This window comes from Neovison vison, chromosome 1 (assembly GCF_020171115.1).
Source record: "Neovison vison isolate M4711 chromosome 1, ASM_NN_V1, whole genome shotgun sequence".
In the NCBI taxonomy this organism is placed as follows: domain Eukaryota; kingdom Metazoa; phylum Chordata; class Mammalia; order Carnivora; family Mustelidae; genus Neogale; species Neogale vison.
The window spans coordinates 15,598,410-15,614,378 of NC_058091.1; the positions used below are offsets into that span (position 1 = coordinate 15,598,410).

The 15,969-nt window shown below is 43.1% G+C and overlaps 1 protein-coding gene across 1 annotated transcript in view; it reads right to left on the reverse strand.

Annotated features, from left to right (window-relative positions):
* Positions 1-15,969, reverse strand: part of MTHFD1L (methylenetetrahydrofolate dehydrogenase (NADP+ dependent) 1 like) — a 186,223-nt gene that overhangs the window by 74,401 nt on the left and 95,853 nt on the right. Inside the window, exon 21 of the mRNA XM_044244055.1 lies at positions 3,888-4,027. Coding sequence (XP_044099990.1) covers positions 3,888-4,027 — 140 coding nt within the window. The remainder of the gene's footprint in view (positions 1-3,887; positions 4,028-15,969) is intronic.

Below are 15,969 nucleotides of genomic sequence, written 5' to 3' on the forward strand. Positions count from 1 at the left end.
CTTGAAAGTTACTGAGAGTAGATTTTTTTTAAAAGATTTTATTTATTTGAGATAGAGAGGAAGGGAGAGAGAAAGCCCATGTGCACAGACAGGGGGGAGGGGCAGAGGGAGGGAGAAGCAGACTCCCCGCTGAGCAGGGAGCCCACTATGGGCTCAATACCAGGACTCTGAGATCATGACCTGAGCCGAAGGCAGACACTTAAACAACGAGCCACCCAGGGTGCCCCAAGAGTAGATCATAAAAGCCCTCGTTGCAAGAAAATTCTTTTAACTATGCATGGTGACAGATGCTAATGAGATTTGTGATCCTTTTGTAATGTACACAAATGTCCAATCATTCTATTTGACACTTAAAACTAATGTAAGGTTTCGCATCAATTACACCTTAATTTTAAAAAGCAGTGGATATAAAAACAGTATACAGGAATCCATAAGCAACCTGTTACACTATACAAAAATGTAAAGTACACAGTAACAAATCCATAAAAAGATGGAGAAGCCCTTTGTTAAATAAACTGTAAGTCGTTACTAAAATACACTTAAAAAGACCCAAATCAGTGAAGAGGCATGCCAGGATCTTAGATGGCAACCCATCAAATATCCTCTTGGCACAATGCCCTTCCAGTAAAAATGCTGAGAAGATTCTTTACGGAGGTTTATGAGCTGATTCTAAAATACATATGGAAGCCAAAAGGACCGATACCAGACCAGGCGTGCATGCAGAAACAGAACACCCAGGTGTGGAGTTTGCCATAAAGGCTACCAGTGCGGCACAGACACAGTGATATGTAAACAGACCAGCGGAGCTGAAGAGAGATCCCAGAAAAAGACCTACAAATGTATCACCAAGTAGGCATAAAGATCAGACAGAAGGAGGGCCTATTTAAATAAACAGTACTAGGCCAACTTGGTATTAAAATAAAAAAAGAAAAGAAAGAAAAGAAGATCTGGTGATTGCCCTGTCCATGAACAGCAGTAGCAACGGCAGGATGGCTAATTTCAGGTATCAGTTCATGCCACAGGGTAGCGGACAGTTGGTCCAACATTATTCAGAGTGTTTCTGTGGGGTGTTTTGGGGGTTATTCTCTTAAATTAGTGGACTTGGAGTAAAACAGATCCGTGCCCTGCCTTTCTGTCCCACCCACACCATGTGGCTAGTCTGTATCCAGTCCGTTGAAGGCCCTAATAGAAGAAAAAGATTGTGTGCAAGAGAAATTCTCCATTGGACTGCCTTTAGAGTAGGACTGGAACTGGAAAGAAGCCCTCCTAAAGCTCTAGCCTGGTGAGCCACTCTGTAGATTTTGGCCTTGTCAGCCTCCATAGACTGACAATATGTGAGCCAGTTTCTTACAGTAAATCTCTTTTGGCATGGATACACAGTGTATTGGTTCTTAATACAATGTATTTAAAGAATTAATTGTAAAGGCTATCAAGGATCCATCAGTATAACAATATTAGTTCCTACACTGCAGCATGAATGGTCAGCACTTTGGAAGACAGGATATGAATTTAAAATTATTGGGGCTAAAATGGGCAAGTTCAAGGAGGACAGGATTTTCCACTGCACAAATTATGGAAAAAAAACAAGCTGGATAAACATAAGAGGCCGCTATGGTTATTTGTGTAATGATATCCAAAGGAAGTAGAAATTATAATGGATCAAAAACATTACCACAGAGTTGTTTCAAGTACGAAGGAAAGACACTGAGATGGATAATACAGAGTATAGGATTAAGAAGATGAAAGTTCATTTATTATTTAGTTGTTGAAAACATTTCCTGGATACAGACTCTGGCAGGCATTAGGGATACACACATTAATAAGACATGGTCCCTTATCTCAAGGAACTCAGAGTAGAGAAGAGAGACACACACAGAGACAGTCATAAAACAGTGCAATGGGGAAGGCTCTTCTGGAGCTCGGGAGAGGGATACTAAGCTCTGCCAGGCTTCCTGATCCTTTCTTTTTATCATCCTCTGCCCAGATCTGTGCCTACCCCTTGTGAGTCCTGTTACAATCACTGGGACGGAAACATGATGTGAAGTAGAAGGCGTACAAAAGAGGGAAAAGCAACCACTGTAAAACAAGCTCATACATTAAGATGAACTAAAACAGGATTATAAATCATGTAGAGAATTTTTAATGACACAGATAGGAAAGTATGGAAAAACACTCGACTAGAACTCAAGAGACCTTGAGTCTGGTTAGTCCCCTAAGAAGGTGGATGATACGAAGCAAATCAGTGAGTCTTCCTCTTAGCTTAGTCATTTCATCTTTACAAGGACTGAGCCAGACTCAATCTCTAAGCCCTTTCCAGTATCAAAAACACTTTGGTTTTAGAACATTTGGGGTGCAAAACAGTGAGGGAAAATTTCAAATGCATTGTATGGAAGCAGAAATAGTTTTTTGAAAATGGAAATTGGTATACAGATTCAAAATCTGAGGTTCAGAAGTCATTGTAGCAACAAATGGTGTTTTGAACAAACTCAGAATTCCTCAGGATCGACTGCTTAACAACACACATTTTGTCAATCTTACATTTGAATTAATGATGAAGTGTTAGCCGGCAGTGAACTACCGAAGTGTTCGTTATTACTAGTGGATTTGGGATTCAATGTTTACCCTTTATTAACGCTCAGCTCTGCCTGGTGGACAGAGAAAGGAATTTGGATCTAAATCCTAGATTTCAGATCTGGCTCTCGGTCTGGTCACACTGCTCCCATTCTCCGAAGTGGTTGAACCTCAAATCCCTTCTCTATAAAATGGCATAAAATAACATCAGACTCTCCTAGGACAAAGAATTGCTAAAATGATTATGCAGTGCCCATCAGAGACGTATTTCATGATGATGAAATTGTTACTTATTCCTGCTATGTAATAATCATTGATTATGTGACTTTTGTATACATAGCATTACCAATGAAGCAATCCGATTTGGTAGTTTGTCTAATGTAACAACAGTATAAATAATAACGACATTCCAACTTAATTTTATTTCAAAGATGAAGTATGTTACTCATGAAGTATGTGTAACATTTCTTAATCTCTCTTTGAAAAAAAACTAAAAATGAAAAAAGAAAAAAATTTTCTTTCAAATGTGTGTGAATTATGTATATAAGGCAGGTTAATATCAAAAGTCTGTAAAAAAAAAAAAAAGTTAAAACAGGGTGTCTTTTCCAAGCAAAGCTCTTTTAGAAATAATTCAGTGTCATAACAGAGCTATAAAATGAAATCAGAATAAGCAGAAACAGAAGGAAAATGGTTCTGGAGGAAATCTGATGTGACAGTGCAGTGAACCAAAAAAATGGTGTGTACGAACACTAACAAACCTCACCCACAAAAGAAATCACTCTAATCCTTATGTTCTCTGCTCAGGAACAAGAGCTTCCAGCCTCCCGTCACCATGAGATTATAAAATGTCGACCTGGGGCGCCTGGGTGGCTCAGTGGGTTAAGCCGCTGCCTTCAGCTCAGGTCATGAACTCAGGGTCCTGGGATCGAGTCCCGCATCAGGCTCTCTGCTCAGCTGGGGAGCCTGCTTCCTCCTCTCTCTCTGCCTGCCTCTCTGCCTACTTGTGATCTCTGTCAAATAAATAAATAAAATCTTAAAAAAAATAAAAAAATAAAATAAAATGTCGACCTGAGTTTCAGGTATAAATCTTAGGACTAAAAGGTGGTCACATGCTGCTCCTTCCCAAAATACTGCTTTGAAGTGACTGTGGGAGAGCCCCCGCTTACTTGAATGTACCCAATGGCCAGAGCCTTACCAGGGTGATTTGTGAAAAAGGAGACATATGAACATACCACAGCTATGGGGCAGGTCCGACGCGGAATCCTGCTTCATCTGAATTTTCAAACGGGTTTACTGGGAAGGAAGCAGGGACTTACGCTCGGCCCGCCGCCGTGCATCTTCAGAGCTCGCACCGTCGCCACCAGCACGACCGCGTTGGGCACCAGGCCAGACGCGCGGCACTTGATGTTGAAAAATTTCTCCATCCCAATATCAGCACCAAAGCCAGCTTCAGTTACTGTGGGGAATCAAGGTGGAAACTTGCTATCAGCTTCTCAAAACAAGGGCAGGTTTTGGCAGTCGCCGGTATGACTCTGGTTCAAAGGACCGCTGAAGCGGCCACCACCTCCAGGCAGCTCCCCTGCATTGCATCCTGTTCCTACGCAACGGTAAAATGATGGTCCCGTAGGCAGAGAAAACCTTCCGCTTCCCTATGCTCTCTAAAAAGATGGCTCTCCACTCTGCTTTAGGCCACCATGCCTTAAGGATTCATTGCCAAGGGCAAGATTCTTCTTCCGCGATGGCCACCCAAAGCAAAGCATTTACCACAGATGGGACTGTCAACTTTTTAATTCTGTTCCAGATTGTATCAAAGGACATGGTTAGCATGATTACCGTCGAAGATCCTTTTTACCTTTTTACAACATGCACAGAATCATTTATTCAATGCCACCCGCTCATTTCTGTCCATTGACAAAATTCAAGTTAGTTGAGTGGCTTACGAAGATGAATCATCCGGCTTGGTAAGACGGTGTCCTTCTTGCAGAAGCACAGATGACAGTCACCTTCAGCCAGCCCCTCTTTTGCCCCAAATTGCTAGAGATGTTCCTGTGGAGGTAGCTGAGAGAGCACGTAACTTTGCCTTCCCACACATTTTAATAAGAATTCAGAAAGTATAATCATGAAGTGTCGCATAATAAGTTCAAATTCTAAGTACATCAGCCCATCATTCTAATTCTTTATGGTTTCCTTTACGTACTTCATATGCTTGTAAATTCTTACCCAATAGGTAGAATTTTGTAGTTTGCCCCTTTACTTTAAAATTTTCAGACTTTTCTTCCTGTACTACATACAAGCTTTCGAAACTTATGATCTTAAGTGGCAGCTTGTAACTTTTTTTTTTTTTTTTAGTTTATAACTTTACTAGGTGGATGTATCAAGATTTACAAAATTGTTCCCCCTGCTGTTAGACACTTGGGTTGTTTCCAATATAAATAATGCTGCAAAATATCTGTGCAGATGAGATTTAACCTCTTTCAAATTATATTCTTGGACTAAATTCCCAAGGGTGAGAGAACGGTGCCAGAGGATGTAAAAAATTTTTATGACTGCTGATACGCTTTTGACAAATTGAAAAATATTTCTCTAAAAATATTCAATTTGGAATGAATTTAGCTATAAAGTCACTATGTCCTTTATTTTATTTTTTTCGAGTAAGTGATACAGCAGAATGAGCATTCCTTTTTGCCACTGTTTGGGACGGTTCTAGTGATCTGATCAGTGGTGGTCAAAACCAGAGAAGATCACGGACAGTAACAACCCCTATCTCAGGGGTCCCCTGGGAGAAGCTGTGGTGACTTTAGCATGGGAGTGGTACAGCGGCCCACAGAAGAGGGATGTTCAGTTAGTTTTGTCAAAGGTCATTACAGGGTGGGCGCCCAGAAGAGGAACAGTGACCATCCTCCCGGTTAGGATCAGGCAGACTGGATGCAGTCCGGACAGCTGTGCACACGAGCTGTCAGCTGAACAGCGACAAGCGGCCAGTGAATGCTGGTGAGTTACTTAACCTACTAGAATCTCAGTGTCCTCATTTGACGTGCTGGGGGATTCAAGCGAGATAACACATGTCCAGTACTTCGTTACTGCCTTATGGTGGGTAGCAGGCACTCAAAAAACGGTCCGCATCCCTGCTACCAAGAGAACAACTCTCCCACTTGCTAGAAATCATACTCAATTCTTAAGCATTTCGTGAATTCCTGCTACGCCCAGGCATTTTACTCAGGGGGTAGTGTCCCAGGATTAGGGTCCCTAACGTGAAGCACTCCAGAGAGCTGAGGGGGGAGACTGTCCGCTATTGGACCGGAGGGAAGGGGGTGCAGTGCGGGGAGGGATGGAGGCTGCGGGGTAGGGCTGGAGATTGGGGATGAAGGGAGTCAGTCTCTGAGGGACACAGGAGCTCTCCAAGCAGAGAAGTAAGGAGTTGGGGGTGGAGGGAGGGGGTTAGGGAGGAGTGAAAGGATTCGCAGGCAAAGGAGAGCGCGCGAGCGGAGTCGATTTGGGAAGAGAAGAGAAATGATCCATGCCCACCGGAGGAGTCTGTTACCTCAACCACACAACCTGTTCTCTGGGCTGATCAGCTCTGAGGGGCAGCGCGTGCGCGTGCGTGCGTGCGTGCGTGTGTGTGTGTGTGTGTTTTCAATGCTGTTATACTGGAGAAACTGCTCCGTGTTGCTACACACGACTGTGTGTGGTGTTTGATCAAGGTCTTTCCAGCCGGACGCCTCTTTCCACTTGAAGCTCCTGTATTAGACCAAGCTCCAAGAGGAAAGGGGGCGCGTCTGTGTGAGACACGGACACTGCAAGGCATACAGTAGGCACTGATGAACTTATGCATCTCTAAAACAAACAAAACAAAAAGGCAGCGGGAGGATAGCAACGTTTTCCAACACTTGGCCACAACTATACGAAGAGCACGGTTATTTAAAATCCTTTCATTCTGCTGAAAAGCTGCAAGCTCACTTCACAATCCACCTCTCCCCTCCTTAAACTTCACCATGTGGTGGCCACGCTCTCCTCCCTTCAACAGCTCATTACTGCCTCAAGGAAAACATCCAAGTTCCTTATCATTAAAACCAAGGCCACCCCGATGTAAGCTCAAGTACACGTCCACGTCCACGTTCACTCTGCCTGAAATCTGGTTCTTCACGAATACCGAGTTTCCTGCCGAGCTCACACGTGCTGTGTTTGTCATCTCCGAGCCTCCTCCAGATGGGAACAACGGGAACGTTCCTCTCTCCCGCCTCTCTTCTTTAACTCCCTGCCTAAGCCTCGGCTCAGATGTTCCAGAAGTTTGCCCGGATCCTCTTGGGGAGAGCTGGCCGGCCCTGTGGTCTGCTCCTTTACTGTGCTCTCACCTCTCTCTGCATGTGGCGTCCCAACTAGACTTACGTGGCCTCTCCCACTCAGAGGCCAGGGACCATGTCCTACTCAGCTCTGGCCGTCCAGTGCCTGTCCCAGTACCGGGTACACACAAATGAATGAATGATCAGAGATGTGAAGGAACCAGCGGAGCGCGATTCAGAGCCCAAGGTGATCGAGTCCTGGCCATCGTTCAGGGGAGAGAGGTGGACACAAACCATAAAATTAAACAATGAAAAATGTTTTCCGATCACCCTATCGTACTTCCTTTTCCCCTGTAGTAGCAAAACAGGCTTAACAAAAGGTATAAATGTCATCACAGATAAAGGTATGACCATCGCAGATGGCTAAACGGGCCACCTAACCTTAATTCCGTATCTGAAGAGACAAACTGGGGGGGAAAAAAAGTAGTAACAAAGAACTGCAGTTGGGGAAGGAAACAGGATACAGTAATAGAGGGCCAGGGGCTATGGCTTCCAAATGCAAAGGAAATATGGAGGCAAATAATGTGTAGAAAACAGAAGAAAGTGCCAGATTCTCACACTTCGCACGGAATATGGCATGGAATCGTTTCTGTGTTATTTGTTTTCGAATACTGGGCTGCTAAGGAAAACAGAGCGTGGAGAAGTTGTGCTGGTGCACAATCATTAATCACACACGTAAGCACCACTTCACAGGGGACAGACACACGGGTCGGCTTGGGAACAGACTGTGCGCAGTGCTGTTATGTCTGTGTCTTGCGAATCTGTGGGTCTGGAAGCGAGCAGGGGACAAGCCACTCTCACTGACAGGTTCTGGTTCCCAGACACTCTCTGACAATGGTCGGCAGAGCACCCTGTAAGCTAAGTACTCCCAGTTATCAGAAATAAGCCATTTAGTACTCACCCTGTTTACGGCTTTTGATAAATTTCAAAGGACGTGCACACTTGAGAATTACTTACTGTTGATCTTAATAGGCACCTGTGCTTGAGTCACAAAGCAAGGGTACTTACTACGACTTTGCATTCTTGAAAAGCCTGTAATGGAGCCCTCTGAAAGTGGCATATTTAAAAAGGCTTGCAGGAAAATCGTGCGCCACAACAATTATTTGTCCCGGCAATCTCTCTGGGGGCGGGGGGTGCGGAGGTCACAGCTATTCACCTGACAGCAGAACGGAAAACAGGAAACGGATACTCTTCTGTGTAAGCACAGAGACCGTTAGGTCGTGATTTGGAAGCAAGACTTGACTCCAACTTTATAACCCAAAATCTGTTCAGAAAGGAAGTGTCCCCGCGTCTGCGTTGGGAAGGGACTAGCTGTTTGGACAAAACCTGTGAGCACTGTCGCAGGAAACAGAGCTCAGGGTTCAGGTGGAGCGTGAAAACCAACACTCCACAACCGGGCACCTGCCTCCCGCGCCGCTCCGCGAGGGCGCCCCGAGCCACACGGGACGAACTGAGCAGAACTGACAATAAAACGTGACCGGCAGGCACCTATCAAGTCTATGAAATTCTTTGATGAGGCAGAGAGATGATTTTTCTGTATCAAATTATCAATCGTGTGTCCAGGTTGCAGTACACAATGCACTGAAGATTTTATCACAATGAGGATGGGGTTAAGCAAGCACCAATCAGCTGACTTACGAGAAAAAAAAAAAAGCACTGACATTACCACCTCATGGGGGGACCTAAAAATTATGGGCTCATAAAATTCTAGAGCTCTGGGGGAAGGCGCCTGGCCAGTGACCTTCCTGAGATGGTGTCCTGGGTCCCTTGGACGCTCAGCTCGGGGCTCTCTTTTGCATTACACGCTTTCTGTCCCTTGACATTCTATTTAAAAGCACTTTTAATTAAACACATGCATCTCAGCATTAAAGAAAAGCCTCCATTTTTTCCTCATCTAACAATTACTGAACCTCTCTTATGTCGCCTAGCTCTTAAGCACTCCTGTACGGACTCATGTCTTCATTTAGGGAGGAAACAAAGTCCATTTTTAACATGACAAACAGAAATGTGAATCGCCTCATTAAAAAGGAACATCTTTCTGACTGTCCCCATTGTACTTTTTCTTCCTTGAATTCCCTCTGATATTTAAATTTTTTATCTGTTTATCAGTACATAATAAATTTGAATTCATGTCTGTTTCACATTTACTTCTTTTAAGAAAAATTTTTTATTTAAATTCAATTCATATACTACATCAGTTTCATAGGGCGTGCCCTGACTTCGGTCCTTGCGTTAGTACATTTATTGACCCCGTTGCTCTGGAATTACAAACTTTAAGGACAGACCACTGGTTCTCTAACGCGGGCTGATTCTGCCCCCTTCTCCCTCCCCCCACCCCGGATATTTGGCAATGTCCGCTGTCATTTTCTGTTGCTGTCACTGGCATCTAGGAAGTAGAAACCAGGTTTGCTGCCAGATATCCTACAATGCACAGCAGCCTCACCAATCCCCCTCTAAAAAAACCAAAAACCAGAATTATCCACTAAAATACCAACAGAGGTCGATACTGCTAAGGTTCAAGCATGACGAAGGAGCCTTAAATGGTCCAGATACTCTTCCCTGAGAACGTTACAAACGCCAGATGCCAGAATAAAAAATTATATAAAACTGTTATGCTAACAATACCCTTACATCCCGTAAGTTCCTGAAATAGGACAGTGACAGTAAAATTCCTGCGTGTTCGCTCCACCACGGCCATTCCTAAAGATGGAAAGTAGCAAGGGCCTCGTGGGAGGTGCGGCACTCACTGCGCAAGAGCAGGGAAGGATGGATACCAAAAAAAAATCAGTATGGAACAACATAGGTGGGAGCAATGGTCAGTCTTCCTGCCAAGAAGAAACACATACAATGGGGAAAGCTATTCTAATTAGAGACCGGGCACAGGGAAAGCACAGAACTAACGTTCACTAAGCACTGCCTATGTGTCAGGCAACATACTAGATGTCATCTGTCTTGTTCACTCTTTTAACACCTGCGAGGGACCTTTACCTGCCACAAACGGCTCGTAAGGTTAAGGGTAAGCCATTCTTCCCAACCTCGCCCAGCTATGAGGGATGGAGCTCGGGATGAAACTGTGGCCTATCCGATGGCAGTCTTGTGCCAGTGTCCCTGCCCCGCCGTCCTGTCCCCGAGCCAATTAAACACACAGCTTTCCTTTCCTCCAGCTGAACTGCTTGGTAGGTTCTGCTTCCACCGAAAGTCTTGACACCTTGTACTTCAATATTTTGGTAGATGAAGCGCAGCTCTGAATTCTTTGCCTGAACTCTGACAGGTGCACCCAGACTTGTCTTCTCAGTGCAATATGGACCTGCTGTGACAACATCTGGAGTCTTCTTCATTACGATACGCATTTCTTTCTTTCTTAAACTGAATTCATAAATTTGTTTTCTCTCTTGGAGCAAATGATCTAGGAACTAGAATCATAATCCTCTCTTACTTCTTGGTCTATGTGCCAACTTCTTGGTCTATGTGCTAGGCAGCAGCAGGGAGTACACGGGAGGGCAACGAGCAAAGAGCTCCCAGAGACGAAGCTCCCAGGACCGGTTCCCCTGGGCTTCGTACCCAACGCAGCAACGGGCCACAGCAGAGAACACTCCCTCGGCCACTTGGCCTCCTGAAAAGCAAACGGCTCTCTTCCGCTGGGAGAGTCAGACCCCTAGCCTTGACTTCCCAGCCTCCTCCAGCCAGGCATCTGCCTTCCCAGGACTGGAGAGGGCCACGAACAACCCCCACTATCTCTCACGTTCCTGTTCATCACCCCCATCACCATGGTGGGAGAAAATGCAACAACTGCCTTAACTCTAGACTCTAATGCTTGTTTTACCTTGGGGAAACCCCTCCTTGGCTCTGAGATAAAGTTAAACTGAGGCACCAAGATCATTTTCCTCTGAGTTTCTGGCTAACTAATGGGTCCTCAATTCCATGTGTCCTCAGAAGATCAAAACTTTCAGATTTCATAGCCAGTTTATAATGGCAGTAATTTTTTCCTTTATGATACATGCAAAAACATAGGTATCAAATATATGATGATACTGAGTTCCCCATCACTTTGGGACATGAACTTGAGCTTATGGACTGTGAAAGGGCTCACGGAAGAACTAGTCCTTGCAACCCACTTGGCTCAAAAGGGGCGGAGAAAAGAAGTATGTCTGCACAGGGCCAATCCTGCTAACCGAATCCTCGAAAGGATTTCTTCCAAACAAAGGGAGGGATGAAACTGCAGCCTCCACTCCACCGGCCTTTATTTTCACCCAACAAATCAGAAGTAAAAATAAAAATAAATTATAAATATTTTTATTTATAAAAATAAAAATAAAAATACAGGAGGAAGCAAGGAATATGCTGGACTAGACTTCATTCCGAAGCACTGTGGGCTAGAATTCCTGAACAGCGCTAAAGGAAGTGGAAACCAGACTCTTCGAACCGACTTTCTGCCCTATGTAAACACGTCTATCCAGCTGCAGCTGTCTGCTGAGAAACTCGGGAAGACTCTGGTCAAAGTCACAGAGGCACATGAATTCTGAACTGGAGCTTGAGGTAGGCTAGCCTGTGAACATTTTAATTGTTTTCAGTGACTAGAAGGAGACTAAATAAACCAGGATGAACCATTAATTATAGGGAAGCTTAGCATTATTGCTGTAGCTAAAAAAAAAAAAAAAAAAGAAAACTTGATGTCAAACATACTAATTTTGAGGATCCAACTGATCTTAAGGCTATGGAATTTTACAAAAAATCAAATCCTTTCTGCTCTTTTGGATTTGGTTTTATTAAATGTCTTAAGATTAAATTTTCCTAAGAATCTATAGAACCAACGGGGCACAAATGAGGAGACCCACACAAGGAAATCAGTAAGAAAACAGTATTTATACTAGCCTGGGCCTTTCCACCTACCCTTTCGATAATGACAATGCTTACATATATTAGGAAATTTTGGTAGTTGTATAGAATACATGAGAAAGTTACTGAGGATGTATCTGGGGAAAAGAAAGAAAAAGATAAGCAAAGTATAGAAAGGACATAGATCAACTTGAACCATATGTTTTCAGTAATGACAAAACAAAACAAAAACAAACTTTGAAAATGCCAGTAATGCCACTTAGATGTGCTTTGGTATCAGGACCCAGAATTTCCTTCCTCTGGAGTTAATTATAGATGCCGGTTCCCATTATTTGAAACCATCATTAATCATCCTATTTTATAAAATAATTTTGACCAAAATGAAATTTAATTTTGGAAAAAAATGTTAAAGATGAAAATTAAATTATACATGTTATTTTTACCTCCCTTATAAAAATCCAACTGAATTAAATCCATGAATCCATTATCCAAATAGTTCCCATCTTCTTGTTGCAATCGTGAGCATTTGGACAAGGTCATGGCCATGACCAGGGTTTTAACCCTTCTGTTTTTAGCAAACAATAGTGCCCCAGAGTTCTGGCTAGAGGCCTGGAATTTTGGATGATTGCATGGAGGCAGAGCTGTTTTCCTGCTGCTCCCAAGAACTGGACACAAGGAAAATAACTCCAAAGAGAGGCCAATTCGGAAAGGCTTTGCTCCTAACATCTCACCCTACAGTAATCAAAAAAGATGAAACAGGACATTTTTCACGGAGCATTTTACGAAAACGAGCCCAGGGAGGAAAAAAGTAAATATCTGAAAGGTTTCCAGGAAATAACAACAACAACATCAAAAGACCTATAATAGGGCGCCTGGCTCAAGTGGGTTAAGTTGCTGCCTTCGACTCAGGTCATGATCCCAGGGTCCTGGGATCGAGTCCCGCATTGGACTCTCTGCTCAGCAGGGAGCCTGCTTCTCCCCCCTCCACCGCCTGCCTCTCTGTCTACTTGTGATCTCTGTCTGTCAAATAAACAAATAAAATCTTAAAAAAAAAAAAAAAAAAGACCTGTAACAGCTTTTTCTGCAAGTATAAGAAACCCAGCAAGTGAAACTGATTACTGAGCTTGAGAACAAATGAAATGTATCAACATTCCTACTAGGGCAACTTCTAATGGAGGAAACTAAGACAACAGGAAAGCATTTTGAACTTGAAAGCTGGAAGATGCTACAATGTATTCAAAAAGCAGACAGAGCAGGGATTATCCAAACTGAAGGCAGAGATCCATTAGTGCGATACAAAATCAATTTATAGGGTTGCACCCAGAATTAAAAAGAGAAAAAGAAATAGTATAGGAAATACTAGATACGTCACACATATTGGGAAGAAGTAGTATTGTTTCAGAAGATGTGATTCAGTTTTCGTGTACAGGCAAAAAAACTATTTTTGTAATTGTTTTGAATATTTTTAGAAGTTACATCATTAAATTATTGCACATGCAGTGACAAGGGTCACTGGCCCAGACTCTACTTTGCAGGTTTTTTATCGAAGAAGGGAGAAGGCTAGACCTGCTGGTTTTACAGTTGTGTCTAGTCCTGCTGGTTTCCTATAAGATCAATGTCATGATTATTCAGGCCTGGCTCCATTCTGCTCAGGACTGGTGCAATAGCACAGGGAGTTCACAATGAACAATGACCCCAAGCTCAGTGTTATCAACCATTATCTTTATATTTAGGGTTCCAGATGCAACGTTCCTCTCACTGACCCTAAGGCTGGGCATGGAGGCAGCAATGGTCTGCACGGTCCTGCTTTCTACATTTCCTTCGGTAGAAAGGACATGGGCAGGAGCGTAAGATGAACATCCCACTCGTCCAGTAGGACTGGACCTTGAAAGGATCTGATTTTAAGACAAAAAAATGAGAATGTACTGAAAAGACCAGTAATTCATATTTACATTTGTAAAAAGGTCCCAGTTAAGAAAATAACCTTGAAAAGAAAGTATGTGCATATTTTTTCCTATGGCTTATTTTCAATATAGCCTTTTTCTGTTTAAAAAATGGATATATTGGGCACCGGGGTGGCTCAGTTGCTCAGTTGGTTAAGCGACTGCCTTCAGCTCAGGTTATGACCCTGGAGTCCTGGGATCGAGACCCACATCGGACTCCTAGCCCCAATGGGAGTCTGCTTCTCCCTCTGACCTTCTCACATCTCATGCTCTCTTTCTCTCTCAAAGAAATATATAAGATCTTTTAAAAAATGAATATATTATTAGTGATACATTATTGGAAAATTTGATGTGAGAAAAAAAACCAAATCAGGCACTTTTCACCATTTTCACTAGAATCTATGATCCTGGCTATCACTCTACTGTTGACAGAGCAAAGATACCCTTGAGATGTTCCGTAACGCATTTTCTGGGGAAAAGGTAATAAATAATCAGGAATAATTCTAATCTTCCCACCTCCTGACCTCTACCCTATCCCTAAGCCCCAAAGGAGCTGAAACTACAGTTTACTTACTTCTCATTTTGTATAAACAAAGAGCAAACCCTCAATTTGCCATTGCTTTCTCCTCTGCTTCTCTTTGGCGCATCCTCAGCCTGGCCTTTTATCTAAAAGTGGGTCTGACTTGGGTAAAGCTGATGATTGAAACAGGATTACGTGTATTACACAGGGAACTGCTAAGAGTATAGAAATATTCACTATCACGGTACTGGCAAAAGGTAAGCATTCTAACAAGTCTTCATTATGCCCATCTAGCTTGCAAATTTCTGAGACGGGTCTACAGGGCAGCGAGCGCGGGCTCTCACAAGGACATGGGTCCCTACTTACCTGCCTTTATCTCCGACCTAATGGGTGTCGCGCTCTGTAGAATACTTTTGTATCCTGATCTTTTCAGGGAACCCAATGTGGAGCATTTCCCCCAAGATACTAACATCTGCCAGATAATACTTTGTTATATGGTATTGCATTATAAGAAGGAGTCATGATTCATAAAACTGGTCTCACTTTCGGCCACGTTCTAAACTCTTCTTCAAAAATGGTCTGTGATGTACTGAAGAATGAAAATGAGCCGGTCGGTTTGGCTGACTTAGAAGCTGATCCTAAGCATGGCTGTAGAGAGAAGCCACAGTCTGTTCTCCTCCACCCTGTCCGGGGCAGGTGCTGTTGAAAAGGAAATGAAGATGGTGACACGGTGATGGAGCGTTAATTCAATTGTGTGTTTGGAAAACCTCTGGAGCTATGTCATGCTAAGAGTGGCTTTTCAACTCACCCTTCTAGTTGAAAGAGACCATGGAGAAATTGGAAAGTCTTAGCTTCTCTTGTAGCTAAGTATGGCATAGCTGTACTTAAGTGTGACTAAGAGGATTAATTAATAAGTGTTGGGTGTAACTTCCAGGAAGTCTCCTAAAAAGGGGGTATGCCTTTCTTCCTTCTTCCTTGTTGGCTGGGATACAGATGTGATGGCTGGGAACTGGGCAACCATCTTGGACTACTAGGCAGCATAGAGCCCCTGATGATTGAGGAGCTGCCACTCCAGTCTAGACTGGATTTCTTTTATATGACAGAGAAATGAACTTATATTTTCTTTGGGTGCCTTTCTTTCGCTGTTGCTGTTACTTGTGGGTGAACCTAATCTTAACTGATGCCTTTGTGGGAACAAAGCCTCTTCAGAAACATTAAAGTATTTTTCATTTCTATCATTTCAGTTTGCACATTATTTCAACATTACACAGTGTTTTCTTTCTGTGCACAATGGTAACTCTGGGACTGAGGTCAAGGTTACATTTCTAATTTAGAAAAGATGTGAGATTCGCTTAAAGTTTTGCTGATGAAAGAACTGAAATTTTAGAGGTTGAGATTTGCCCATAAATGCCCCAAAGCTATGCGATGCAATGCAACTGTTGGGAGTGGGTCTGATCACAAGCTCCAGGAACAAGAATGCATGACAGCACGGAGAAGGACGGGATCTATGTGTGGAGCTCCAAAGGACTTCCCACTCATCTGACTTCAAGAACGATTCTTGCTCTCAATGCTAGCTCCTTTGTGTGTGTTATGTGCTCAACAAAGAAATGCTTTTTGGAGGCAAAAAAACCGTTTTTGTAATTGTTTTGAATATTTTTAGAAGTTACATCATTAAATTATTGCCTAACCCTAAAAAGTAATAACAAACTACACTCAACCAAAGCATTCATGCAATTTTATAAAACAAACAAGAAAGGAC